At 39.0% G+C, this 24179-nt stretch overlaps 2 protein-coding genes across 2 annotated transcripts; one reads left to right on the top strand and one right to left on the bottom strand.

The window, feature by feature from the left end:
* The first annotated feature begins 2335 nt into the window (after positions 1 to 2335).
* cpxm1a (carboxypeptidase X (M14 family), member 1a) lies at positions 2336 to 15284 on the top strand. Its single transcript, XM_036573972.1, has 13 exons — positions 2336 to 2612; positions 3789 to 3898; positions 5044 to 5183; positions 5346 to 5430; positions 6483 to 6633; positions 6733 to 6821; positions 6923 to 7046; positions 8602 to 8798; positions 8974 to 9153; positions 10751 to 11045; positions 12205 to 12344; positions 12423 to 12525; positions 14311 to 15284. The coding sequence occupies exons 1-13, from the start codon at positions 2387 to 2389 to the stop codon at positions 14619 to 14621; spliced, it is 2151 nt and encodes a 716-aa protein (XP_036429865.1). The 5' UTR covers positions 2336 to 2386; the 3' UTR covers positions 14622 to 15284.
* A 703-nt stretch (positions 15285 to 15987) lies between these two features.
* wdr32 (WD repeat domain 32) lies at positions 15988 to 22455 on the bottom strand. Its single transcript, XM_036573973.1, has 7 exons — positions 22046 to 22455; positions 21793 to 21906; positions 20345 to 20542; positions 20058 to 20260; positions 19640 to 19714; positions 19359 to 19504; positions 15988 to 17640 (listed from the first exon to the last, which is right to left on the bottom strand). Exons 1-7 carry the CDS (start codon positions 22453 to 22455, stop codon positions 17269 to 17271), a joined length of 1518 nt encoding a protein of 505 aa, XP_036429866.1. The 3' UTR covers positions 15988 to 17268.
* Positions 22456 to 24179: the final 1724 nt, after the last annotated feature.

Here is a 24179-nt window from a genome sequence, read left to right as displayed (position 1 = left end):
ATGTGCTGATATGGATGTATTACGTGAGTCTTTATGTAATGTCTATGAGGGGCAGTGTGAGGGATGTCATTTGTGATGTCATTCGTAGCAGTTAGATTGTAATCTTATCAACATTCTATCATTCTCTCTCTATGGGAAAAATTGTGTTTAAATGCACGGTGTACAAAAGCAGTATGTGCAATCGGTCCCAAAAGTACAAGCACACTATTCCCATATAGGCTCTATGTACTGTAAAACAGTACAAAAAACATTAAATAATAGGACAAGGACCAGGAAATTGCGTTTGTCAAATCAACTTAAAAACAAAGAACAGGTTGGCTCTTTAAAGCCGACTTAATAGTATGTTGTGGATTAACCACTTAGAACGGTATCACTATAATATAATTAGAGTACTTTTTAATATTTTTAAATTGATTCTCATATTGAAGTGGTTAAAAATCATCCAAATGATATCCCATTTCACAATGTTGTTTGTTCATTTACAAATACATAATAAGAAATCCAAGAGCTACTTCATGTTAGAGAAAAACAGTGTGAAGTGGGTGAAGTTCCTGCTAAAGCCTGAGTAGACTGATAAACCAAAGCGATAATCAGCATTACTAAACTTTAGTAATTTCACAAGTAATAAGCTTAGCATCGGTGTTGTACTGGAATCGTACATGTGTTTCATGGCAAGTTACATATGTTTTTACTTGTAAATCACATAGCCACCCTCTTTATAGTCAAGTTTGCAAGATTTTGTTATGGGGATTTGGCAAATTGTTAGCTTAGTTCATGGGACAGCAGTTGGAATATGGGAGCAGCAGTGAATCAGAGTGATTTTTTTTATGAAACATATTAACAGAATTCCAAGAATTACATGAAGAGTGTTCCCCATGTGCCTTATCAATATATATTCTAAACATATTCAAAATATTTAAACTAAGTATTATGCCCAACCATGCTTACAGTAGGCCACAGTTTGAATATTAGTTCAGCTAGTGCAGCTAATAAAGTAATGTGAACGTGTGTGTGTACACACAAGGCCTGGGAATCAATTCCAGAATACATTTGATGGTTTCCTAATGGGAGCTAAAGGTGTTTGAATTGTAACAAAGAAAGTGGCTTACAGTTAACTTCAACCTACAATCTACAGCCAGGGGATTTAAAAACAAACACAATTTTATACAAAAATATCAAAATGTCCACATAATTTCAGGCTTTTGACATCTTTCTTATTTTTGAAACCAGTAATTGTTTTGAAGTATTGTTTGGCTTCATTAACAAATAAAATTAAAATGGGCTTTTGATTATAATATTTATATTGATGAATATGGAATTTAGCTAGCAATAAAATAAGATTGATTGTATAGTATTTTTCTGCTTTGTAAGGGGAAATCTTTATAAAACCAAACAACAAAACAAAGAGAAAAGTTGCTACCAAGTTTTTTTTTGTGTAGTAAAAAAAACGTATATCTGTCCAAAAGCCATAAAAGTGAGGGCAGTTTCAAAATAAATGAAACACACAGGAATTAAACTGCAAAAAGAGCAATTAACAGCAGTGAGGTCACCTTCACAATGTGTTCAGTTTTGGAACTGGAATTTCTGGAAAGGAACAGCATAGTAAGGAGCTGGTGACATCCCATATAAATATAGATAATGCATGGCCTTATTAATGCGTCGGAACAAGATCCTAATGCGGGGCCACAACTTAGTAAGGTGTGCGAACGAGTTAATTAAGTTGTGGCCACAACTCAGTAAAGCGTGGGAACGAGATCATGCCTTACTAAGTCGTGGCCACGCATTAGGATCTTGTTCCCACGCCTTACTAAGTCGTGACCACGCATGAGGATCTTGTTCCCATGCCTTACTAAGTCGTGACCGTGCATTAGGATCTCGTTCCCACACCTTACTAAGTCGTGGCCACGCATTACTTTTATTTATGCAGGATGTCACCAGCGGGGCTCCGTAAGCTGGTATGATGTAGTTTACATCATTATGTAACGTTAACATTGCGATACCTTCACAAGCTAATGAATCAGTTGCGTATTTGCAGATGTGAAGTCTCCAGCTCAGTAAATGTGTTCCCATCCTCAGATGAGAGTCCGGACTGCACTTCATTTTTGGCAATAGATCTTCGTGCTTTTCCAGCCACAGCACGCTGTAATTTTGCGGTTTACAAACTTTTTTATTTGTTCAGTAAAATATCGAACGGCAGCGCAGAAGAGGCTCCATTCATTCGCTTGGCAGTAAATTAAATTGCAGCCCCGTTTTATCTACGCAGACTCTTCAGCTACTATAGGCTTTACGGTAAGTGCAGTATTAGGTTACTGGGGCGTTCAATGTGGGCTCCAGCTTTTAAAGTCTTTCTTGACCCAAAAGTTGGGCTCACTGCTGAGTAGTCAAAATGCTCGGACAAAGCATTAGCCTGGCGATCCTGCTGTGCTTCGTGGACGTCGCCACATCGTTTGAAAACGGCACAGTCGTAAGTAATGGGACTGACACTGTATTCAGCGATGGAAAATCATTTTTTAATGATGGAAAACTCAATGAGACCAAAGTGGAGGAGACAGCAGAAGAGCAGCTGAAGGTCCCTGAGCTTCATGAGAAGAAAGAAGAGACAAGAAAACCCGGCAAGTTCCCCCAGTCTCACTCAAGTTAGGATGGGGTGGGTGGGCTTGAGAAATGGACCTGAGAAATTAAGCTTATAACTTAACTAACGCAGTTGCTTTGGGGCAATTCTATTGTTCGCATATCTGCTGAATGAGCAGTTTCTCTGAACTGGGTTACGTTCTAATTCAGAGGGGGTTGTTTGAATGCATTGATTTGCTTGTTTCTTAATGGTGTTTATATCTGTGACTAGTCCTGACAGGATATCAAGAGATCAGTCTGCATTCTTCTCTTGAAAGACCTCTAGGCTTGTTAAAAAAAGGATTAGGATCCCAGCAGATGTCATTTCAGATCCCTGAGTCATTCACCTTTGGTTTGTGTGAAATGAAATGTGTCCACAATAACATGACATACATTCACATAATTGGGAAGTGCAAATCTGCTTTAAGCTGTGGAATGATTATTATGACAGGTACTAGCTATTTGTGCATGCTAGAAAATACAATAGCACATTAATGTAGAGGTTTTTCAGTGGACATTGTGCAATAGGAAGTGGGTCTTCATGCATACAATATACAAAAGTATTTTCAAAACCACACAGCTGAAGGCAGTTAAGATGCGCTCCTCCCTCGCAAGTGTTTACAGCTCTCGGGAGGTGGTTTGAACAGAGACTTTAGAGAGTGTTTATGGTTATGATAAGTTTTTACAACTTAATTTGTTTGGTCACAGGTAGGATTCTGGATTTTTTAAAGAAAACTACATTATGACATTTTGATAAACTGCTAATTTTGTTCAATGAACACTTTTGTGCAAATTAAATGTCAAGAGCATTTCCAAAGTGTATTAGCAAAATATACTAAAACAATGAACACGTATTCAAGAATAAATGCTGTGTTATATCACCTCTGCTTAAGACAGAACTCTTTCTTGACAAAATCGCTTTTTAAGCCTTAAGTCTGTGTTTGATTACAGCTAAGTTCCTTTGGGGAACAAAATGATTCAAAACAAAGTCATAAATAATGTTATTCTTCAACACTATCTAATCTTTTCTTTGGTTTGAGAGGAAAAATCCATAGTTATCTGTCAGTTCTCTGTAAGAAACCCCCTTCTTCCAGCTAATGACTAACTGTTCATTTATTTCTGCCATGAGCGCTCACTCTCTACACCCCCCTCACTCCCCCGCTCTCCTCCTCCTGCAGACTGTCCACCAGTGGGGCTGGAGTCTCTGCGGGTGTCTGATTACCAGCTGCAGGCGTCCTCATCACTGAGCAGTGGGTTAGGCCCCCAACGAGGACGCCTCAACATACAGGTTGGCCAACTTTCTACATGTGTGGGACATAGGTAATGATATGTATAATGGTAGTTGATGTGATTAGAAATGTGTAGCATTTGTGTACATGTGTGCATGTGAGAGATTAGGGATTTATTGGATCTAAGGAGAGATACGTATCAGGAGAAGGAATCATGAATTAAGTGCTTCAAAATATTTATATAAAATGTAAATGTATTAATTGCAACATATATTTTTAGTGCAGACTCCCATGTGGGGTCTATCTGTGCACCACATGTGAATTGTGTCCTAAAGGGATGACTGGACTGCCAATTGTGTCCCACTGATTTTGCATTTACAACTACATATGTAAAACCACCTAGAAGACAGCAGTTTTTCGCAGCCCACCATAACTGCACTTTATTATGAAATATAAAATTCTTCAGAAATCTTATGATCATTGTATTAATGTGGAAATCCATTTAACATCTCATGCCCGAATCATCCTTTTCATGAATCGTTTATTATAAGTTAAGAAGATGTACATCTTAGTTGCATCCCACAATGCTTCCTCAACCCTGAACACATTAACCCCTCTGGAATATTTTCAAGTCAAATGTTGAACTGGAAGTTGCATCATCCAAATTTCCAGAGGCTTATGTGAAGAAAAGAGTTTTGTGTTTTTAATTGTGTTTACTCATGATATCCAGGACCTGGCAGTTACATACAGTGTGATATTTACTAGGTGCTTCATTTTGTTTTTAAAAGAACAGTTTCAAATAATTTAAAATGAAATGAAAAAAAAAAACATTTTTTTTGGAATTCTGATTAGCCAAACAAAACGGTCAAAGCAGAACAAGCTTTGTTCCTTACAAATATGATGTGTAGTAGTACTATCAGAAACAATAATATGTTGTTGTAAAATACTTTTATTAATAGTCTATATTTTTGTTATCCTGTAGTATTCCTGTAGGACAGTCATGTAGTAAGCTATAATACATGTGTAGTATCCCACAGTATCTTATGTTTACATTTGCTGTAAGATTTTTATAAAAGTCCTGTAGTCCTGATCTAGAAGGCAGAAATATGTGGATATGTATGCTAAATTCTCATGATCTTGAGACTGTACATGTTTAGTTGGATCTAGAACAAGGAGATGAGTATAACTATATATGTGTTTATAGTCAGGTATAGAGGACGGAGATGAGTACGATGGAGCGTGGTGTGCAGGGCTAGAAGATCATGAGCAGTGGCTGCAGCTGGATGCTCTAAGACCTACTCTCTTCACTGGGGTCATTCTGCAGGGCAGGAACTCCATCTGGAGGTCAGCATTGGTGTCTCACTAAGAGCTCTTATTTCATTATTCACACATTCAGTGTCATAACCTATTGTCGCAGAAACCCATGGGTGAAGGCTTTTTGTTAGTTATTTATTTGCTCTTTTTGGTGTTTACTTTGTATGTATATCTGTGTGCATGTGTCTGTAGCTTGGACTGGGTCAGAACATATAAGGTGCAGTTCAGTAATGACACGGAGAATTGGAGCCCCTGCATGAATGGATCACAAGAAGCGGTGAGTGAAGCTCAAGGCGTTACTCTTTTGTAATAAATATGCAAAACCATAGATGCCGTCAGTCCACCATTTGAGATGCACTCCTTTCTGCAAGTGCTTACATTATGTGGGAGGTATTTTGAACAGATCATTCTGAGAGTGTTTACAATGTGTTTAGAGTTATGACACATATGACGAAGTTTTACAACATGATGATCAGAAACCACCCTTTATTTATTTGATTTCCAGTCAAAATGGCCATTAGGTTCAAACTTATTTATTTTTCAGGAGACATACCTGAGCAGATTAGATATAAGACAATCTATTTGCATAAGGAAAAGGAAAATCAAATAAAGATACGTGAAAAAACAGCAGTTTAGTAATAGAGAAAATAAGACTCCTATCAACCATGCTAGACCTGGTAGACCACCAAAACTGTCACCATCAGATAAACAGAGAAAATCAAGCTCCACTCTTGCTTCAGATCTGATAAAATCCACAGGTGTTTCTGTCCATCCTTCCACTTTGAGAAGACAACTCAACACTATGAGTCTGAAAGGATGTGTTTATTATTAAGAAGCCCTCACTGAAAAAAGGAAACAGACAAATAAGAAGAAAATTTGCAAATCAAACAAAGAAGCTGCTGATGTTCTCAGAACAATGGACTGATCACCACGAGTTCAGACCTCAACATCACTGAATGTGTTCAGGATTACTTGAATCATGAGAAGCAGAAAACACAACCAACTTATAAGACTGAACTTTAGGGGTGTAGAAATATTCCTGCAGATTTCTTTGTAATAAAAGCAGAGTGAACACACTAAATGCTAAAAATATTTTATTTAGTTGTTGAGGCTTCTGTGTCAATTTTCTGTTAAATATATGTTTTCTGCTTATTTTTTGCTTGTTCTCACACATTTCAATAAACCCACATTTGAGTGTTTTGTTAAACAACTGAATATTTTATTGTATTTTATTATCTTGTATTGAAAATCCAGAAGTACAGTTTTTCTGTCTACATACATAATTTCATGCATGTTACTAGGAGTTACACTGTTTCTGTCTCTGTGCAGGTGTTTGTGGGGAGTCAGGACCAAGAGACCCCTGTGCTGGCTCTGTTCCCTGAGCCCACAGTAGCCCAGTTTATCCGCATCAACCCACAGAGCTGGTTCAGCAATGGCACGATCTGCCTTAGGGCCGAAATTCTCGGCTGCCCCATGCCAGGTTTCAGATTACACCCCCACAGCAACATCAAAGAAATATTTAGTATTAATGTTAATATGTTCTAACAGCTCCTCTGTTTGTATGGGTGTGCGCGTATAGATCCTGACCACCAGTACCCCGTGGAGCCTGAGAGGGTTACTACAGACAAATTAGACTTCAGACACCATAATTACAATGAAATGAGAAAGGTGAGCAGGATTTAGACATATTCCAAATTTTTCTTTACGGTCTGGTGCAGTTACATCTTATATTCACATAAATGAACTGAGATCAGTTGTTTTCTGTGCAGTTAATGAAGGGAGTGAGTGACGAGTGTCCTGACATTACCCGTATCTACACTATTGGAAAGAGTTACACTGGACTTAAGCTCTACGTCATGGAGATTTCAGATAATCCTGGAAAACATGAACTGGGTAAGTCAGTGCTCTAAGTTTGATAGGTGTCATTCTAAAATCTGATTGGCTGAGCCGTGCTCCAAGTCATCAATTGAATTCAGTTTTAATGCTGCTTATTATAAACTGAAGAATCATCACACTTATACATAAAGAATTATGCTGCTTGGCAACCATAGCCAACTCTTAAAGGGAAATTCCACCAAATTTTCAAAATTTCTGCATGACAGGATGGTTCAAATATAAATACTCAGAGTCATTCAGAGTGGTTTGACGTAAAATGGTTCATTGTAACGAAACCTACTGACTCACATTTCTTTATAATGATGCTGATAGGAACCGGGTGTCACAATACCTACAATGCAAATATAGCCATTATATTTACTATCCTAAATGACCAGTGAATTGAGTAAAAAGTGGAAAAAAGTTTTCTTTGGGTACCATTTACCTTACAACATCCTGCATATACCTTTCTGCCATTATTGTAAGTTAAAAAAGTATATTTTATGGCAAAACCTTCTCTCAAAATGATTGTAAACAACGTCTCAGGCATCAAGAAGTGTACTTGTAACCATTTTGTGTCTAAGCTTTCTGTGGTGTGCCCAAAGTTTTTGTCTTGGGGCCAAAGAGCAATGTTTGTGGTGGGCCAATGACCAAAAAAGATAAAAGTACATACAAATAAAGAAGGTATGTAGGTTTAATATTGAGTTTTTAAAAACATATTTTAGAACATTATACTATGTATTGTTATTTACATACTTAAAAAATAGACGTTTAACAGAAAAATAAGAATTTAATACATCTGTATACAATAGACGTTTGTTCTCTTGTTAGCTGAGGTAGTGGGGCTAGACTACCTTTCTGGCAGGCCAAATCAAACGTCCTCAAGGGCCAACTTTGGCTCATGCGCCACACTCTTGGGCAGCACTGTTATATTTAGAGAAGCATTAAACAGTTTAGACGTCTGGATCCTATCACCACTGCTGTGAACAATTCTTTGTAATTGTCTTTTTAGATTTCACATCAAAGCATTCTGAATGACCTTGTTTATAGCTCAATGATTTAGTTGAGCAGAAATTTAGAAAAATTGGTGGAATTGCGCTTGAAAGAACTACATTGCTTGGTGGAAAAAGCATGTTTATTTTTAATTAACACTTCTACTACTAATTATTTTTATTGTAAATTTAGTATGTACAATATTATGTAAATATCTACTAACAATAACCATCTATGGACTTTTGCTGAGCTATGTAGTTTGATGTGAATAGATGTCGATCTCTGCTGTGTTGTTCTGGGACCTGGAGGCAAATATTCAGCCACAGACCACACAGGCATTCCCTGCTATCCAGGCACCATGCTGATGATGTTTAAGTTAGAGAGAGTCCAGTCATGCCTGTGTGACACACTTCTGTCACCATGTGTTTTTTATTATTGATAAAGCCAAAGTAAACTTCTACAGATTGGCCTACTTTTATTGCTTTTTTTCTATGACACTGCATAGAAATGTTTCAAGGTTTTGGATCACAACTGAAACCATTTTCTAGGCACTGATCCAGTGGCTGTTTGTTATGGGCAGGTGAGCCAGAGTTCCGGTATGTAGCTGGGATGCATGGAAATGAGGCTTTGGGTCGGGAGCTGCTGTTAAATCTTATGCAATACATCTGCCACGAGTACAAACGAGGCAACCAGAGAATAGTTCGGCTGGTGAAAGACACACGCATCCACCTCTTACCATCCATGAACCCTGATGGATATGAGACAGCATATGAGAAGGTAATGAATGAAATGAAAAAATGTGGACTGATGGAACTGAAAGATTCAGTATGTTAAAATGACAGAAAATAAGTCAGGCTCTTTTAGTACGTGCTATTAATGTTTGATTTGCTTCAGTACGTTTGATGGAGTGTGTGTGTGTGTGTGTGTGTGTGTGTGTGTGTGTGTGTATCAGGGTTCCGAGCTTTCCGGATGGGCTTTGGGTCGCTACAGCTTTGAGGGCATTGACCTGAACCATAACTTCCCTGACCTTAACAACATCATGTGGGATGCTCAGGAGCTGGCGACAGACAAGAAGAAAGTCAGCAACCACTACATCCCCATACCAGAGTACTACACCACAACTGAAGCCACCGTATGTATGACGCAGTTGGCATTTCTGGTTAATACAAATAGGTGCTGGACTGAGTAATTTATCACCTTTTAAGTCCATTTGTTCATTTTCTTTTACACCCTTTGAAAAAGCCAGGTGCCATTTACATTAATGACGATGGACCAATAAATGGTCTAAGATTATTTGCAATAAAATCTGCTTACATTAATTGATAGTAAAGTTAAATGTTTTTCCTTCTGCTATAAAGTTACCATTTTGGAAATAGAAGTATGATTGTGATGCTAATCTAAGTGATTAAAGAGGAATAGCACAGATTTTCCAAAATATCTGCAAAATTCAATCGTTTAGATGTAAAAAGTCATTTAGGAACTTACCAACTCGGCGTCTCTTTACAGTGGAGGTGAAGAGAACTGTGGTTGTTGTGTCTACAATGCAAATTTAGCCATTTTATTTAAAATCCAAAACTACTAGTAAACCCACTCGTGTCCTTTGAATAAGTAATGTTGATAATGATAAAATAGTGGTAAATCCATTTTCTTTGGGGACTATTTTGCCTTAGAACACCCAGCTTATATCACTCCACTATCAAAAGTATTAAAAAAACACATTTTAGGCCAAAGTCTTATATCAAAACTATCATAAAATAATTTCTCAGGCATCAGGTAGTGTATTCATAACCATGTCATGTAATAACTTTCAGTGAGGTATTAAAACCTTCAGATGTCTTGTTCCTATCACCGCTCTGAACAATCCTGACTCAGCAAGTTTCTTTAGAATGGAACATTTCACATCAAACTACTCTGAGTTGCATCTTAATAATTAAATTATTCAGAAGGTTTTAAAAATCTGTGAATTTCCCTGAGGCCTAGATTTTTTTTGAAGGGGAAAAAGGCAGGAATCCAAGAAGATAGTCCTTTTTTGTTGAATTTTGCAGAGGAATGTGCCTGATCTGACTTGCTAAACAACTGAATCCCTAAAGATATTTAGAAAAAATCTTCAGAACACTTGGGTTGTTTTGCTTCATTTGGATCCATGGTTAAATTCATCCCAGAAATCTGAGAAACAATGTGCAGTGATTAGATTTCAGGGTTCAAACACACTGAAACCTTCAACACCAACACACACACTGGGGAATCAGGGTCAGGCGGATCTTTAAAGAATGTGAGCACTTCCTCTGTGCTGAATGTCCCTGTGCTGGGGCCTCCCTCAAAACTAACAATTCAGGCAAAGTAATACATAGTGTGGAGTCACTCATTTGCACGCATGCAAACCATTCATTTTCCTGATGTATGATAATGAGAGTAAGTGTTTTTATAGAGTGTTCTGTGGTTAACTTAGGCATGTTGTGTTTAGAGAGATATCAAATCAACCAAGCTCTAATATTAGCTGTCATGACTTAAGCTGTGCCAAATGTTCATGGTTTAGTATTTCCAAGGATTTATCTGCACAGAGCCTCCACTTCATTACTAACATTTCCACTTTCTTCTTTCTTTGTTTTCCCCTAGCAGTTACAGGTTTATCAGATGCCTGCCAAAAATGTTTTCTTGCATGGATAAAGACATTTTTTTCATGCATGTGTGTGTGTGTGTGTGTGTGTGTGTGTGTGTGTGTGTGAAAGGTTGCTCCAGAAACCCGGGCGGTAATAAACTGGATGCAGGATATTCCGTTTGTCCTGAGCGCTAATCTCCATGGAGGAGAGCTGGTGGTCACTTACCCATACGACTGCACACGGGACTGGATCCCTCGTCAGGACACGCCTACTGCTGATAACGACTTTTTTCGCTGGCTGGCGGCTGTCTACGCTTCCACCAATCTGGCTATGGCAAACCCAGATCGCAGAATCTGCCATTATGAGGACTTTCAGCAGCACAACAATATCATCAATGGAGCTGACTGGCACACTGTCCCAGGAAGTGAGAAAACACCCCCAAACACAGCAAATAACAAAACTAAAATTTTGTTGCTGTCATATCCAAACCTCATAACTCCAATAAAAAAATACCCTTTACACTGTGTGAATATTTCATGATGAATGGACCAATAGTAATGATACAGAACTGCCTGGAGTAAAAATGTCCAGTCAAAGTGAAGGTATTCATTTTACACTGTCAGGAGAACAGCAGAAAGCATGCATTTAACAAACTAAAAAGAAGCCTTACAACTAAATGTAATATTTTTTAGTATTTAGTATGTCCACTCCGCTTCCGTTTTTGTTGGGAGATTTGCTTTCAGTTTTTCAAAGAATCTACAGGGATATTTTTCCACACCTTCAAAATTCAGCCTTAGAAGCCGGTCAATTTTCTGTTTTTCTTGATCCAAATAATTTTACACACATTCAGTGAAACTGAGGTCTGGACTCTGGGGTGGGCAATCCATTGTTCTGAGAACACCAGCAGCTTCTTTCTTTGTTTGATTTGCAAGTTTTCTTCTTTTTTGTCTATTTCCTTTTCTCAGTAATGACTTCTTAACAGCTAACACACCCTTTCAGACCCATAGCATTGATTTGTCTTCTTGCATGAGAAGGATGGACAGAAACACCTGTGGACTTTTTTTTTTAGATCTGAAGCAAAAATGGAGCATCTCAAAGAAGATTTAAGTGCTGTTAACTGATGTTTGGTGGTCTACCAGGTTTTGGTGGTCTACCAGGTCTTGCACAGTTGTTTAGAGTCCTATTTCTCTGTATCTTTTAATGAACTCCAGTTTTGGAAACGCCTGTTTTTTCCCCTATTTTCCTTTAACTTTCCCCTTATTTGTGCAAGTGGATTATCTTATATAATATCTTATCTCCTCAGAAATATATCCTGAAAAATGAATAACTTGTACTTGATGGCTAGAAATTAAATGAATGAAAGGTGGTCTTTAACTTCTGCACAATACTGTACATGTCTCATAATGGACATTCAACTTGCAAAGGTTTCAGAGATATACAGCACCGGATTAACCATTGTTAGATATTCTTTCTGGACATTTATTCATAGTTTTATACTTACATCATAAAGATAAGCCATACATCATTTGTAATAGAGGCATTTGACCCACACAGCATGTAATTTAATTTGTCTGTGTTTGCAGGTATGAATGACTTCAGTTACCTACACACTAACTGTTTTGAGGTGACTGTAGAGTTGTCATGTGACAAGTTCCCTCATGCCAGTGAGCTTCCTGTTGAATGGGAGAACAACAAGGAGTCTCTTCTGCTCTACATGGAGCAGGTTAGTGCAGTGTGCTTCTAATCTTTAACCCACTGTCTTGCCTTCAGCCTCATACACTGTTCCATCTTCCTTTCTCAGGTGCATAGAGGTCTAAAAGGTGTGATCAGGGATAAAGACACTAAGGAAGGTATTGCAAATGCCGTCATTAAAGTTGCAGGGCTGGACCATGACATCAGATCAGGTAAGTGGATTAGAACAATAGCATCCATACACTGAGTTGGCACTGAGCTATTAGATATATCCAGGGATATGGGAAGTATAAGTATTGTGGGGGCTGCAGCACCTCCAGATTTCAGGATAGTTTAACTGCAACTGCTAAAAGTAAGTAAAGAATGTGTGCTTGTTTATATGTTTGTTTAGTTTTATGTAAATATATTTTATAATATGTATATATTTTTTAAATATATTAGGGTATTACACAGTATTTCTGTGAACAGCACTCTATCCATTACCACAAATGTGTCATATAAACTGTTGATAGGTTGGACAAGCTTTACAGAACAAAGAGTAAATGTTCTCATTGAATGAAAATGCCTTAATATAACATGGTTATGGACAAAAAATCTCTCTGTGAGTTTCCCTTTAGGGAGAGTCTCCCTACTGAAGGTTCATGTTGAAATATGTCGAAATATTGTTCACAAATTGCTTTTATGCTGTTGAACCCCATTCTATAGAGCATCTTCATCATAAATGATCATGCCCGTAGCTCTCTAGCTTAGTTTAGTATAAAGATTTACAGAACATTGGCAAAAATCTTAGTCAACCTAATGAGTAATTGTAGCACACTTTGTTTAGAGTCAGTACATAACTGAGCTGGACTGTGTTGTTGTAGCTAATCTAAACTGGTAAGGTTGGAAATGACAACATCAAAGTTGTGGTCATGTGAACATTAGCTCCATTGTGCTACTACTGATTTATTTTAACAATGCGACTTTTTACACATATACAAAACAAATAAGCCCACTGGAAAATAATTAGGTATCATTCTTTTGAAATACTTGGTTACACATCCCCTTGCCTGTCCTGTCATGTAAGGATTACACCAGTCACTCTTCCTGTCCATTTTCCATTAACTTCATGCTTCATGTCCAAAGCAGAACACAACATTGATACTCCTGTGTTCCAGGATGACAACTGGTGCATAGGTCCATTCTCGATTTGGAACAGCAAGTGAAATGCTGAAATAGGCACACCCAGACTTTGGCTGAAATGTGCAACCAGTTCATGGAAGTGTGGGCTAAAATGGAGTCCTTACTTGACAGGATTGACAATGTTGTTATGGCAAGGAGATGCGTAACCAAGTATTAGTAAAGAAATGATGCATGCTGCAAATTTTTGTCTTGTGAGATCATTACATACACTCAAAATATAGGTATTTTTACAAAAAGACTTTTGAGGTTACAGTTTCTCATTAGGTTGAATGGGATTTGTTGCCAACATTCTATAAAGCTTGCCCAACCTCTCCACAGGAGCTACAAAAGAACATATTTGTGGGTGGAGTATAGATAGGTCAGTAGAACTGCTTCTAGACATGCTGGAATGCGCAAACTTCGGGCCAATAGAATTGGAATCTCTGGAGAAGACATGCATGAGCCTAAGGCCACCATTCCCATTGTTAAGCGTAGACTAGAGGGGGTATAAATCCCCACAACATTAGGCTGTGGAGCAGTGTAACTGCATTCTCTGGAGTGATAGAACTCCATACAAAACCTTTGGGACTGCAAAGTTCCACCATCTAGTGTTCCCTGTGTTCCTAGAGGCTGTTTCTGCAGCAAAGGGGGGCAAACCTAATATTGACACCCTTGATTTCTGAAGAAGCATTAAATGAGCTGGTGTCTACGAAATTTTAGACATATAGTGTAGATAGGTTTGTGCTGAACCTGTTGGGGAATGTGCATTGCATACATGGTTCTTGCCATCATTAGGAACACTAATACTTCCCTGCATGTTTTTTTGTCCTGTATAGCTGCTGATGGTGATTACTGGCGCCTGTTGAACCCAGGAGAGTATAGGGTGATTGTGTGGGCAGAGGGCTACTTCCCCCTTGTCCGCCGCTGCTCTGTGGGCTCAGATCTGACGCCCACCGTCTGCGACTTCAGCCTTACCAAGACGCCTCGTGAACGCATCAAGCAGATCCTGGCCAAAGGGGGGAAGCTTTCACGGGATGAGCAGCTCCGCCTCCGCGCTCTACGAATGCGCAAACTTCGGGTCAGCACCAAGATTCTGAACCGCCGCCGTGAGCAGCAGCAACGTCGTGCCAAAGCCAAGAGAAAGTGACTGACACATTGACACTGACAGCAGATACAGGAGCCAGGCACTGCTTACAAAGAATGGGGAAAGGCTGAAACAGATGGAACCAAGAAGTGTGTGAAAGAAGGGTCATGACTTAAAGTCTTCCGTACAGATACACTGCACAGTTAGTCGTGAACTCGGGACACTCTTATTTCTTACCACTTCTCCCTGACCTAGCTGATCATATTTCTTAAGGGCCAACATGTTTTGAATTAAACCCAGGAAAAGGGACACATATTGAATAATGATGATTACCTTACTCAAACTGTCTGGTCTTCAGAGTTAAATCTACCCATCCCTGCTCAACACAAAAGGTCTACCTGTTACTAGCTTTTAGACACTGAATGTATTTACTGCCAATGCATGTCTAAAACTGACTCCTATTGGAGCTCACCAGTGAAAATCTGAGAGTGTAGCTGGTTTTCTACACTCCAAGCATTTTTGCATCACCAATATGTAACTAAATGAATTTTCTTATCATATACTCTAATAACAAATAAAACTTTCTTGTCTTACTCGTCGGCTTTGCATGACAGAAAACTCAACTCGAATGGTCACATAAAGCATAGTGCAAAAGCCAGCAGAAATATCTTCTCTTGAATCCATTCTAACCACTCATCATGGGATATTTAAAATGAAGCAAACACACAGAGAGATGCCTGAGCTAAGTGCAGTGATAAGAGAAGCAGCCCTAGACTAGACAGCTACTTTTCATTACTGATAAGGAAACGATCCTACAGATAATTGCTCATGGAATATCATGAAGAGACTTTAGAGTAGAATTATTGGAGCTCCATATAATAATCATGCAGTAACATACATTACAGATGTGCCCTATATCCAGTTATTTGTTGACTACTGTAAAACATAAACAGGTGTTTTCAACATCAGCTATTATCACTATTATACATTCAATTAAAAGGGATGCTCATTATGATGTATAATCTAAAGTTGTACGCAAACGTTTAGGCAACCCTGGTCAAATTACACATTTTATTGATTTTCTAAGTGAAAATAAGTTAATACATCCTCCACGGAGAACACATTTCTGCACATGTTAATGCATTATTGCTGTGAAGTTAATATAATAAATAAAATATTAAATTTGGCATGTGCAAAAGTTATGGGACATTATAAATTTTTTTTCCTGAATGTTAAACAAAAAAAAAAGAAAAAACAAACTTTGTAGAAAAATGTACGTTTGTTCCCTGTACAGGACGTTAACTTACTTTTACTCAGAAAATTAACAGTATGTTTGACTTCCATACGACTGTATGATTATGTTCAATGCATAATGTCAAATTCTTAAATGTTTACAGTGCAGTGTTCCACTCTGACAAAAACAGCTCCACCAAGTGAAAAAAAAAACCTTTATTTTTTTTGTACCTCTGCATCTTAGTAGTATTTTAGTGCTAGCATGAATCATTTTGTGATTGAGTGAGTGAACAACAGAGGAATTTCTCTCCCTCTGTGGCCCTTTTCCTCGATTTCTTCTTTCCAGATGTTTCATGCGCTGAATAACGTGAGAGGGCTCCAAACATTGCCAGTCAGAGAACTGGCCAGTCTTTCCTCCTGAAGGCTACATTAAAAAGATCCCCAACAGTGTTAAATGCTCATCTAACATTAACACGGCTGCATCAAAAGCTCAATCTCCCAAAGTCCTCTATGTTTGCAGCTCTCAGAACACAATGTCTGTGCTTCTGAACTGTCTTCAGTCAGTGTGCATATGTATGTTTTGAGAGTAAGAAAAACTGAATTTCAGATTTAGGCAATAATGTTGATTGTCCCTGTAAAGTCTAGGAGTTTGGTGTTTGTGTGAGAGTGAGAGAGGAAGAGAGGAGAACCTCACCAATGCTCACTCAACCAAGAATCATTTATCGGCAGTTAGCTTATCTAATAAAAGACACGCATACTTGAACGCATACTTAGGCACACATGCACACAAGCGTTCTGCTTAAACTATCTACAAATGAGACCCCAAAAACATGACTTCATTAGTGTCACAGGTGGCAAGGTGCCCATCAAAACATAAAAAGACAAGTTAGTAAGAAACACAGAGAAACAGCAGCTCTTATTAGAACTCAAGGATGAATATGGTGCTGCTAAAAAAATTTGGCAAAATGCAGAAAACTCCATCCATTACAACATTAACAGTTGCACTGCTTACATTCAGTGCTACTTTATACAAAGAGAACTGATTGGCTTAAGCTGCCAGCTGCTGTAGTAGGGAGGTCAGCACTTGACATGCAGGCCGGGCTCCAAGACTGGAGGCGAGGTCATATGCTTAGCAAAAGGCATGGAGACTACAAAACGTAACTGCCATCCTACTAGCACCTTGAGCTCAGCTGTGATGCTCCGCATGCAACTCCAATCAGGGACACGTGCTGTGAGAAAAGATTAATGGCTATTTCTCTCATTACTGCACACATGTTCATAAATTTGAAAGATTACATTGTCTAACACACAAAATGAAATCCTCTAAAAACATCCAATTCTTTTATACAAACCCACATTCAAACCCTGACACTGTGAACCCAGAAAACACACACTCCCTTTAAGGGCTGTATGTTTCTCCTCACCATCTGCCAGAAGATTTTTCAAGAGTCCAGACGAGTCCTTGTTTGTGTGTGTGCTAAAAGTGGGGTTGGTAGAGTGCTACACGTCCACTCAGGCAGCCTGAGGCCAGCTGACAGTGTGTGGGAGAGAACTTGGAGGTGAGCACCACATCGCTGTGGGAGTAGATGGAGCGCACCTCGCGCAGGAGCGCTGTACGCACGGGCATGCAGTCCGCCAGCTCTGCACAGCGCTCATCAAAGGCCAGCAGGCGCACGCCATAACCGTATGGCGAGCAGATGAGCCGTCCGTCCGGGCTGAAACACAGCTCCTTGATGTATCCACGACCCACATTGGCCTCCTCTATGTAGTGCGTGAGCCTCAGAGAGCAGCGCGGGGAGACAGGCGGCCGTGGAGGGGCTCCCTCCTGGAACTCGTACACACAAGTCCACTGCAGGAAAAAAAAGATAATGTGATATATATACAACAAATGAAGAATGAAAGCTGATCTGTATGTCTGCAAAGATGCATGCAAATATATTTCCATAAAGACAAAGATGAAGGATTAATATGTAAGCATATCCAAATATTCAGTCGCAAAAGGCATTTACAGTAATATAAGGATACATAAAAAAGAAGAATAGCACCTAACAAACTTCAGTTCCTATGCTGATGGATGCTAGATAGACTAAGATGTAAAAACTCTGCTGGCTGGAAGAGAAACCGTAAGATCCAAAAGAAGACCAAAAAAAGTCTGTCGTTACATGCACATACAGCTGCTCTCTGAGACGTTATAAAACAGGAGGTGACTCAAAAAAGTAGCTTTTTGTGCTCCTACGTTTGTACTTCTTCTCAAGTTTTTTTCTAAAAGGCGCTGCAGTCATTATTGCACCATTTCACAGAAGTAACAATGCACTTTCCTGAGTATGGATTGAGGCTATTACTGCATGCCTCTGCTACAAGTCACACTCTCCACTGGCCACATGAACCCTTTAGAATTGACTTGCAAGTTTTTTTTTCCTCCTTTATCACTGTTGGCATTTTTGTAACCAAGTCCATTCTTTTTCCAAAGATAATGTAATAAATACATGCAATATATCAAATTATTAAACAATACCTCTTTGTCAAACAATTTTCAGTGCATCCATATAAAATTCATGTTAGTTTCCTTTTGCCTTCTGTAGCCTAAAATGTCAGTGCAACCATCCAACCATATACGTTGACTAAGTAAGCTTTTAAAAAAGGTAATTTAGTTATATAAAATTCTAAATAAAATAGTTTGCCATGTTTTATGTTTGAAAACTTAAAATAAAAAAAGTTGCAAAATAACACAACTTTATAAATACTGGACTGACTGAAAAAATTGTCTGCAAGTTCTTACTTTCTCAAATATCAGTCGCACAATCAAAAACAACATACCTCTCAAAAAAGAGGGGCCAGGGTATTCTATTATAAAGAAAACCCCATGTGACTGTCATGGTGCAATGCCAAGTCAGTAGCCCTTTCACAAATTTAGGAAAACGTAATTTTTGTGTCATGGTTAGAACGGTTCAGTTTATCATATCAGGTGGTATGACCTCAGGAGAAACATGAAGGTAATTATTATAATATTTTTTTTTAGTTTTTTAGTTTATTTATTTGAAAAGATGTAAGTATAAATTCAAGTTCAAGAACAAAGGGTTTCAACAGGGGGTCTAAGTACATGCCTGTTTAATTTAGTCCGAAAAGTCAGGTGGCACAACCAACCCTAACCTAACTGAAACAGGCAATTAAAAGCTTTGATAACCCTATTTATATTTAGGATCTAAGACGGACATAGACATAAATGCAAATAATTCTGCAAATATAAATATAAAAATGCACATCATGTCTTTTTAATAAGATTTTTAAAAGCTCTTTTTGAAAACCTTATTTGTCATTGACTCATGTATGTATGTATCTATCTATGTCTTCCTTGCGCAGATTCTACCATTTGTCCATTTGTGTTACTCGTGAAGAACCTTATTCTGTTTTTCAAAACTTTAATAATCTTAGTTTCCAGTGGTGATTTACTGAGATCATTTTTTGGGCATGCACCTACGTTTCGCTAACTCGTAAACGCAGAAGTATATTTCAGCTCTTAGCTTGTCTCATCCTGCTCTGAACAGAGGTTACAGGGTAGGGGCTGACCTCTTGGTCGTCCATGTTGCTGGAACAACGCAGCAGGGTGGCCCAACCTTTGGGGTGCAGCTGCAGAGAGGTGATGCAGTTCCCTCGGTCCCTCTCACCTGGAATCTCTGGGGTCAAAACCTCCAGACTGTTTCTGGGAGATAAACCTGAGGGAGAAAAAAAAAATCTCTTCTTAATTTAAATGCAGTCATGACAATAACTCGTTGAAACAACATATTATGTAACCAAAAAAGAAAAGTCAAATGTACCAAACCACAAAGACATAAAAAAGTCTAACTCACCTTCTCTGTGTGGATGAGATTTGCTGTCATTGCCGTGACGAGAGCCTGCTGTCCTGGAGCCTGTTGAGGAACCTTCTGAGAAAGGTAAAACCAAGACTCTGTTTATTTATTGATATAATCATGCAAAAAAATTACCTCTAATTTTAACCAATCAAAGAACACTGACTGTATACTATTAATAGCTTGCTATTACCTTACAACAAAAACCAAATTTTCTAAATTTGAATTATTTTACTTAATATTTATATACTTACACTCAAATCTGAGTACTGTTTGACATTAATCATTAAGCCAATTCTAAAATGATTTCTTACTAAAAAGAATTAGTAACAACACAATCCTTGGCAATGTCTGCGTGGTCATTGACCTTTCTATTGCAAAAATTATTCTATTATGTATGCACTTTGCACATACGTACCTGTGCTAAGAGGGGCGCGTCGGGCCCGTAGAATACGGTAGCTGCCGACCTCTAGACTCTGGGTGAGGTCAAGGTCATGCAAGATGAGCAGGTAACCAGAGGAAGTGGAGATGAGCATCTTACTGCAGTCTGGAGTAAGACGCATCCGCATCAGATACCGCGTGTGAAAGAATTTCTTATGGGGGCAGCCGTCCTCTGTGAACCTACATGCACAACCACCAGTTAGAACCAGTCACACATATACCGCATAAAAGACCGTATGAGAATTTAATAACAAACATACAAACCTGTTGGTGTCCCAGGTGATGACATTTCCATCAAAGCCAGACGTTACAAGCAGGCGAGTGTGTGTATCATACTCTATATTCTTCACCCAGCTAGCATGGCCATGCAGTGAACACACTTTTGAGTTCAACTTTCTCAAGTCCCACAATGCAATGGTGGTGTCATCAGAGCAAGTGGCAAATAACCGGTTATCCAGAAACCTGCCAGCATAATCATAAAGCCAGTTAATTACTAGATCTCACACCACTAAATAACACACTATCTTCAAACTCCTGAGTGGTGATATATGCCTGGTTGAATGTGTCTAAAGGCCACTGATTGATTATTTGGCTTCATTTGTGAGAAGGCTGAAAGAATTATTAAAATGCATACACACATTTGTATACAAACGTTTTGATAGCCCTGGTCAAATTATATGTTTTGTTGATGTTCAAAGTGAGCTAACACATCCTCTACAGGGAACTAACTTAAATATAGCATTTTTCTGCAAATTGTGCAGAATTTCTCATTATTTGCTGACTTGAACATATCAGAAAAAATAAATTAAATGTGCCACAACCTTTGTAAATGTCCCATTTTCCCCCAATATGTTTAATTCAGCATATAAACAATAATTATGCATTAAAATGTGCAGATGTGTGTTTTCTTTAGAGGGTGTGTTAACTTATTTTCACTTAGTAAAGCAACAAAACATCATTTGACCAGGCGTGCCTAAACTTTTGCATAGGCCTGTATGTTATTCGACTCAAATATACAAAGCTCCAAATATAAAAATTGTCCAGCAATCAGCTGAAGACAACTGGAATATTCAAAGTCAGTGTCAATTTATTCAACCGCTTAGTTCTGACACATTAATGTTCATCCTGACAATTTGAAGAAAGATTTTGGACAGAGGTGGACAAAGTACAAAATGCCAGAACTTACATGAAAACAGAAATATTTTCTTGGTAAAACATTTCTTTAATTAAAGTAGAGGTATTCTATTTAAGGCTCCATTTGAGCCAAAATACTACTTTTACTTTTTAGGTTTAAGAACATTTGAATGCAAGTCCTTCTGTACTTTAACTAGAAACACAAAGAATTATTCTACTTTTACTCAAGTAATATTTTAGTTTCAATCAAGTACACCAGTTTGGTACTTTGTCCACCTCTGCTTTCAGAGCATCTTATAATAATATAAACAACCCTCAGCTTTATAAGACCATTAAAGAAACACTGAATGAGAAAAAGAAGGAAACAGAGGAGGGTAAGGTTAACATTTTGTCAGTGTTTATGTTCTTCGCAACTTCTGTATCTGACGTTGACCCAGTTCTGCAGATGCCATGAGCTTAACAGATGTTAGTCCTGAACGACCTGACGAGCCCTGATCGATGTTTCTTCCAGTGCACATAAACACACCTGCTGTTGCGGGCGAACCTCTCCTCAGGTCTGCTGTCGGCAGTGCACCTACCTGATGTTGTTCACACAGTCCTCATGCGCCTCCACCAACGTTTTGATATGTCTGGATGAAACGGGATCGAACAGCAGCACCTCCGTCTGCTCGCAGGCTACAGTCAGCACCGACCTACAAAACACACAAACGCGCTGTCGTGGGCTGCCAGCAGACTGTAGGGGGTCGAGCTTTGCCCTCCCTGTGAGCGGGTTTGTTTGTTTATAAAAACTATTCTGGCTCTTTGAAAGAGCCTCTTTCTCTCTCAGCTTACCCGTCCGGCGAGTACTCCAGATTAAACACGGCCCCGTGGGTCTGCGTGCTCAGGTTCACCGAGTCCGTGGCGGGGCTCATGGACGAATAGAGTCGGGTCATGGTGCGGAAGTTATCGCGGGCAGGGTCTACGAGCGGCCCTCTGCGGACAGTCCGCTTCCACAGCCACGAGAAGAGGGAGTCGCAGAGCCCCGAGCTCCTGCACCCCGAGCTCCGCGCGCCGTCTCCCGCAGACTCCAGCCTAGGGCCCCCGCTGCTCTCCTTGGGAGGAGAGGGCGGCCTGGAGCCGCTCTCTTCTTCTTCCTCCTCCTCGTCGCTCTCATCCTCTCGGAACAGCTCGTTCAGGTGACGGACGCCGGTGCCCCGCGGCTCCTCCGGCTCGCTGCTGTCGCTCGGCTGGCCCGAGCTCATTGTGGCGGCGGCGCCGTTTTGAACACAAAAAGTTACGGACGGAGACTCGGGGCCTGAGCCCAGCTCCGCTTCAGCGCGCAGTCCCGCCGGAGACGGCGCTGGAGCTGCACTCCGGGCACAAACACAGCGAGTCGGCCGCAGGTAGGAGCCCCGCACTGACCCGCTAACGTAAACACTGGACCGCTGCGAATCCGCGGAGACAACACGTGACGTATTTCCGCTTCCGCTACAGGCGTGCGATATCACCGTTTTTCCTTTTGATGCCAAAAAAAAAATCCGATAACGATACTTTTAAAAGTCTTCTTACGATTGTACGAAATTATTTCTACTGCGAAAATCAGTTAAAATATGAACATCAAACATATTGTTTTAAAGCAAACTGTATTAAACCACAAAGTTACCCTATTTTCATAATTCAATTCAATTCAGGATTTATTTACAAAGCAGCTTTAGAGAAAAGCTGAGGCCAAGCCCAAAACGAGCAAGCCAAGTGCAACAGTGGCAAAGAACTCCCTAAGTTCCTCCCTTGAGAGGAACCAAGACTCAAAGCGGAATCCACCCTGCTCTGGTCAACACCAGCCAGAAAAACAATAACACAATAGGAGCAATATGAATAAAGAATAAGATTTGATAATTAATTTACAATGGTGAATCATTGGACAGAAGTATTTACATGAACCAATACTCCACATAGACCATTGTATCGAACTAGCTCAAACTCTGGTCTCACAGTAAAAGTATTCAGACCTTACACATTTACAAGGATTATGTCATAATCTATTTAAACCTAAGTCGTTAATTAAGAAAGTAATAAGATAAATATATACAAAATCATCATTTATAGGGTATTTTCTATTGGGAGGTGTCTGTCCCAAACCCTAACCCATACTTACTTTAACCAGTGCTTTTAAAGGATCTTTTTGATTTTGTAAAGTTGGAAGATGTAGATTTATCATAAGTTTAATTTTTTATATTAAAAAAATGCTGTCCCACCTTTTCATGTCACTACTGAAACACATTAGTGTCCGAAACTGTGCCCTATTCACTATATAGTGCACTATTTGGGGGGGTTCCACCATTTCAAGTCAAGTCAAGTCAAGTCAGCTTTATTGTCAATACTACAATATGTACAGGACATACAGAGTATTGAAATTGCGTTACTCTCAGACCCCATGGTGTAGCAATAACATTAAATAGAAAGTAAACAGGAAAAGTGTGAATTTAAATAGACACTAAATAAACACTAAACACTAATCGTAAAAATAAGCACAAATTAAAATATATATATATATATATATATATAATATATATATATAAAATAAAATTTGAATAATAAATATATATGTATATATATAAATATAGATATATAAATATTTTGTAGTGGTGTCTGAAAACAGTGCAAAAGATCCAGTGCACTCAAACAATCCCGCAATGCACCACAATAAGTAATGCACAATTGATGTCTCCTTGGGAATAGTGAATACCCATAATGCATTGCATTGTTTGTAGGTAATGAGCAAACCTTTATGATGTTAGTGTCCAAAATCGTTTACTACCATTATGAATTCTGTTCTTTATAATAGTGCTCTATATAGTGATCCACATTTGCCAATACGTGGTATAGTGATTAGGGGACCATTTCTGACACAGCAACAATGTTTTAGTCCATATGCGGAGCCTTATTTTAGCCACACACTTACATTTCAGTGAGACTGCGTCCCTGT

The sequence above is a fragment of the Colossoma macropomum genome, unplaced genomic scaffold (genome assembly GCF_904425465.1).
Source record: "Colossoma macropomum unplaced genomic scaffold, Colossoma_macropomum, whole genome shotgun sequence".
In the NCBI taxonomy this organism is placed as follows: Eukaryota; Metazoa; Chordata; class Actinopteri; order Characiformes; family Serrasalmidae; genus Colossoma; species Colossoma macropomum.
Note: the sequence above shows the minus strand (reverse complement) of the source record. Positions and strands in the feature narration are given on the sequence as shown.

Bases quoted from the DNA above. Each gene is read 5' to 3' on its own strand.
- wdr32 (XM_036573973.1), bottom strand. From the start codon at position 22,455: ATGAGCTCGGGCCAGCCGAGCGACAGCAGCGAGCCGGAGGAGCCGCGG. The intron at 20,261-20,344 runs GTTTGTATGTTT...TTGTGCATGTAG, and splicing joins ATCACCTGGGACACCAACAG to GTTCACAGAGGACGGCTGCC. The intron at 19,505-19,639 runs GTGAGTTAGACT...TTTCTCCCTCAG, and splicing joins ATCTCATCCACACAGAGAAG to GTTTATCTCCCAGAAACAGT.
- cpxm1a (XM_036573972.1), top strand. From the start codon at position 2,387: ATGCTCGGACAAAGCATTAGCCTGGCGATCCTGCTGTGCTTCGTGGAC. The intron at 6,822-6,922 runs GTGAGCAGGATT...TTTTCTGTGCAG, and splicing joins ATTACAATGAAATGAGAAAG to TTAATGAAGGGAGTGAGTGA. The intron at 7,047-8,601 runs GTAAGTCAGTGC...TGTTATGGGCAG, and splicing joins TCCTGGAAAACATGAACTGG to GTGAGCCAGAGTTCCGGTAT.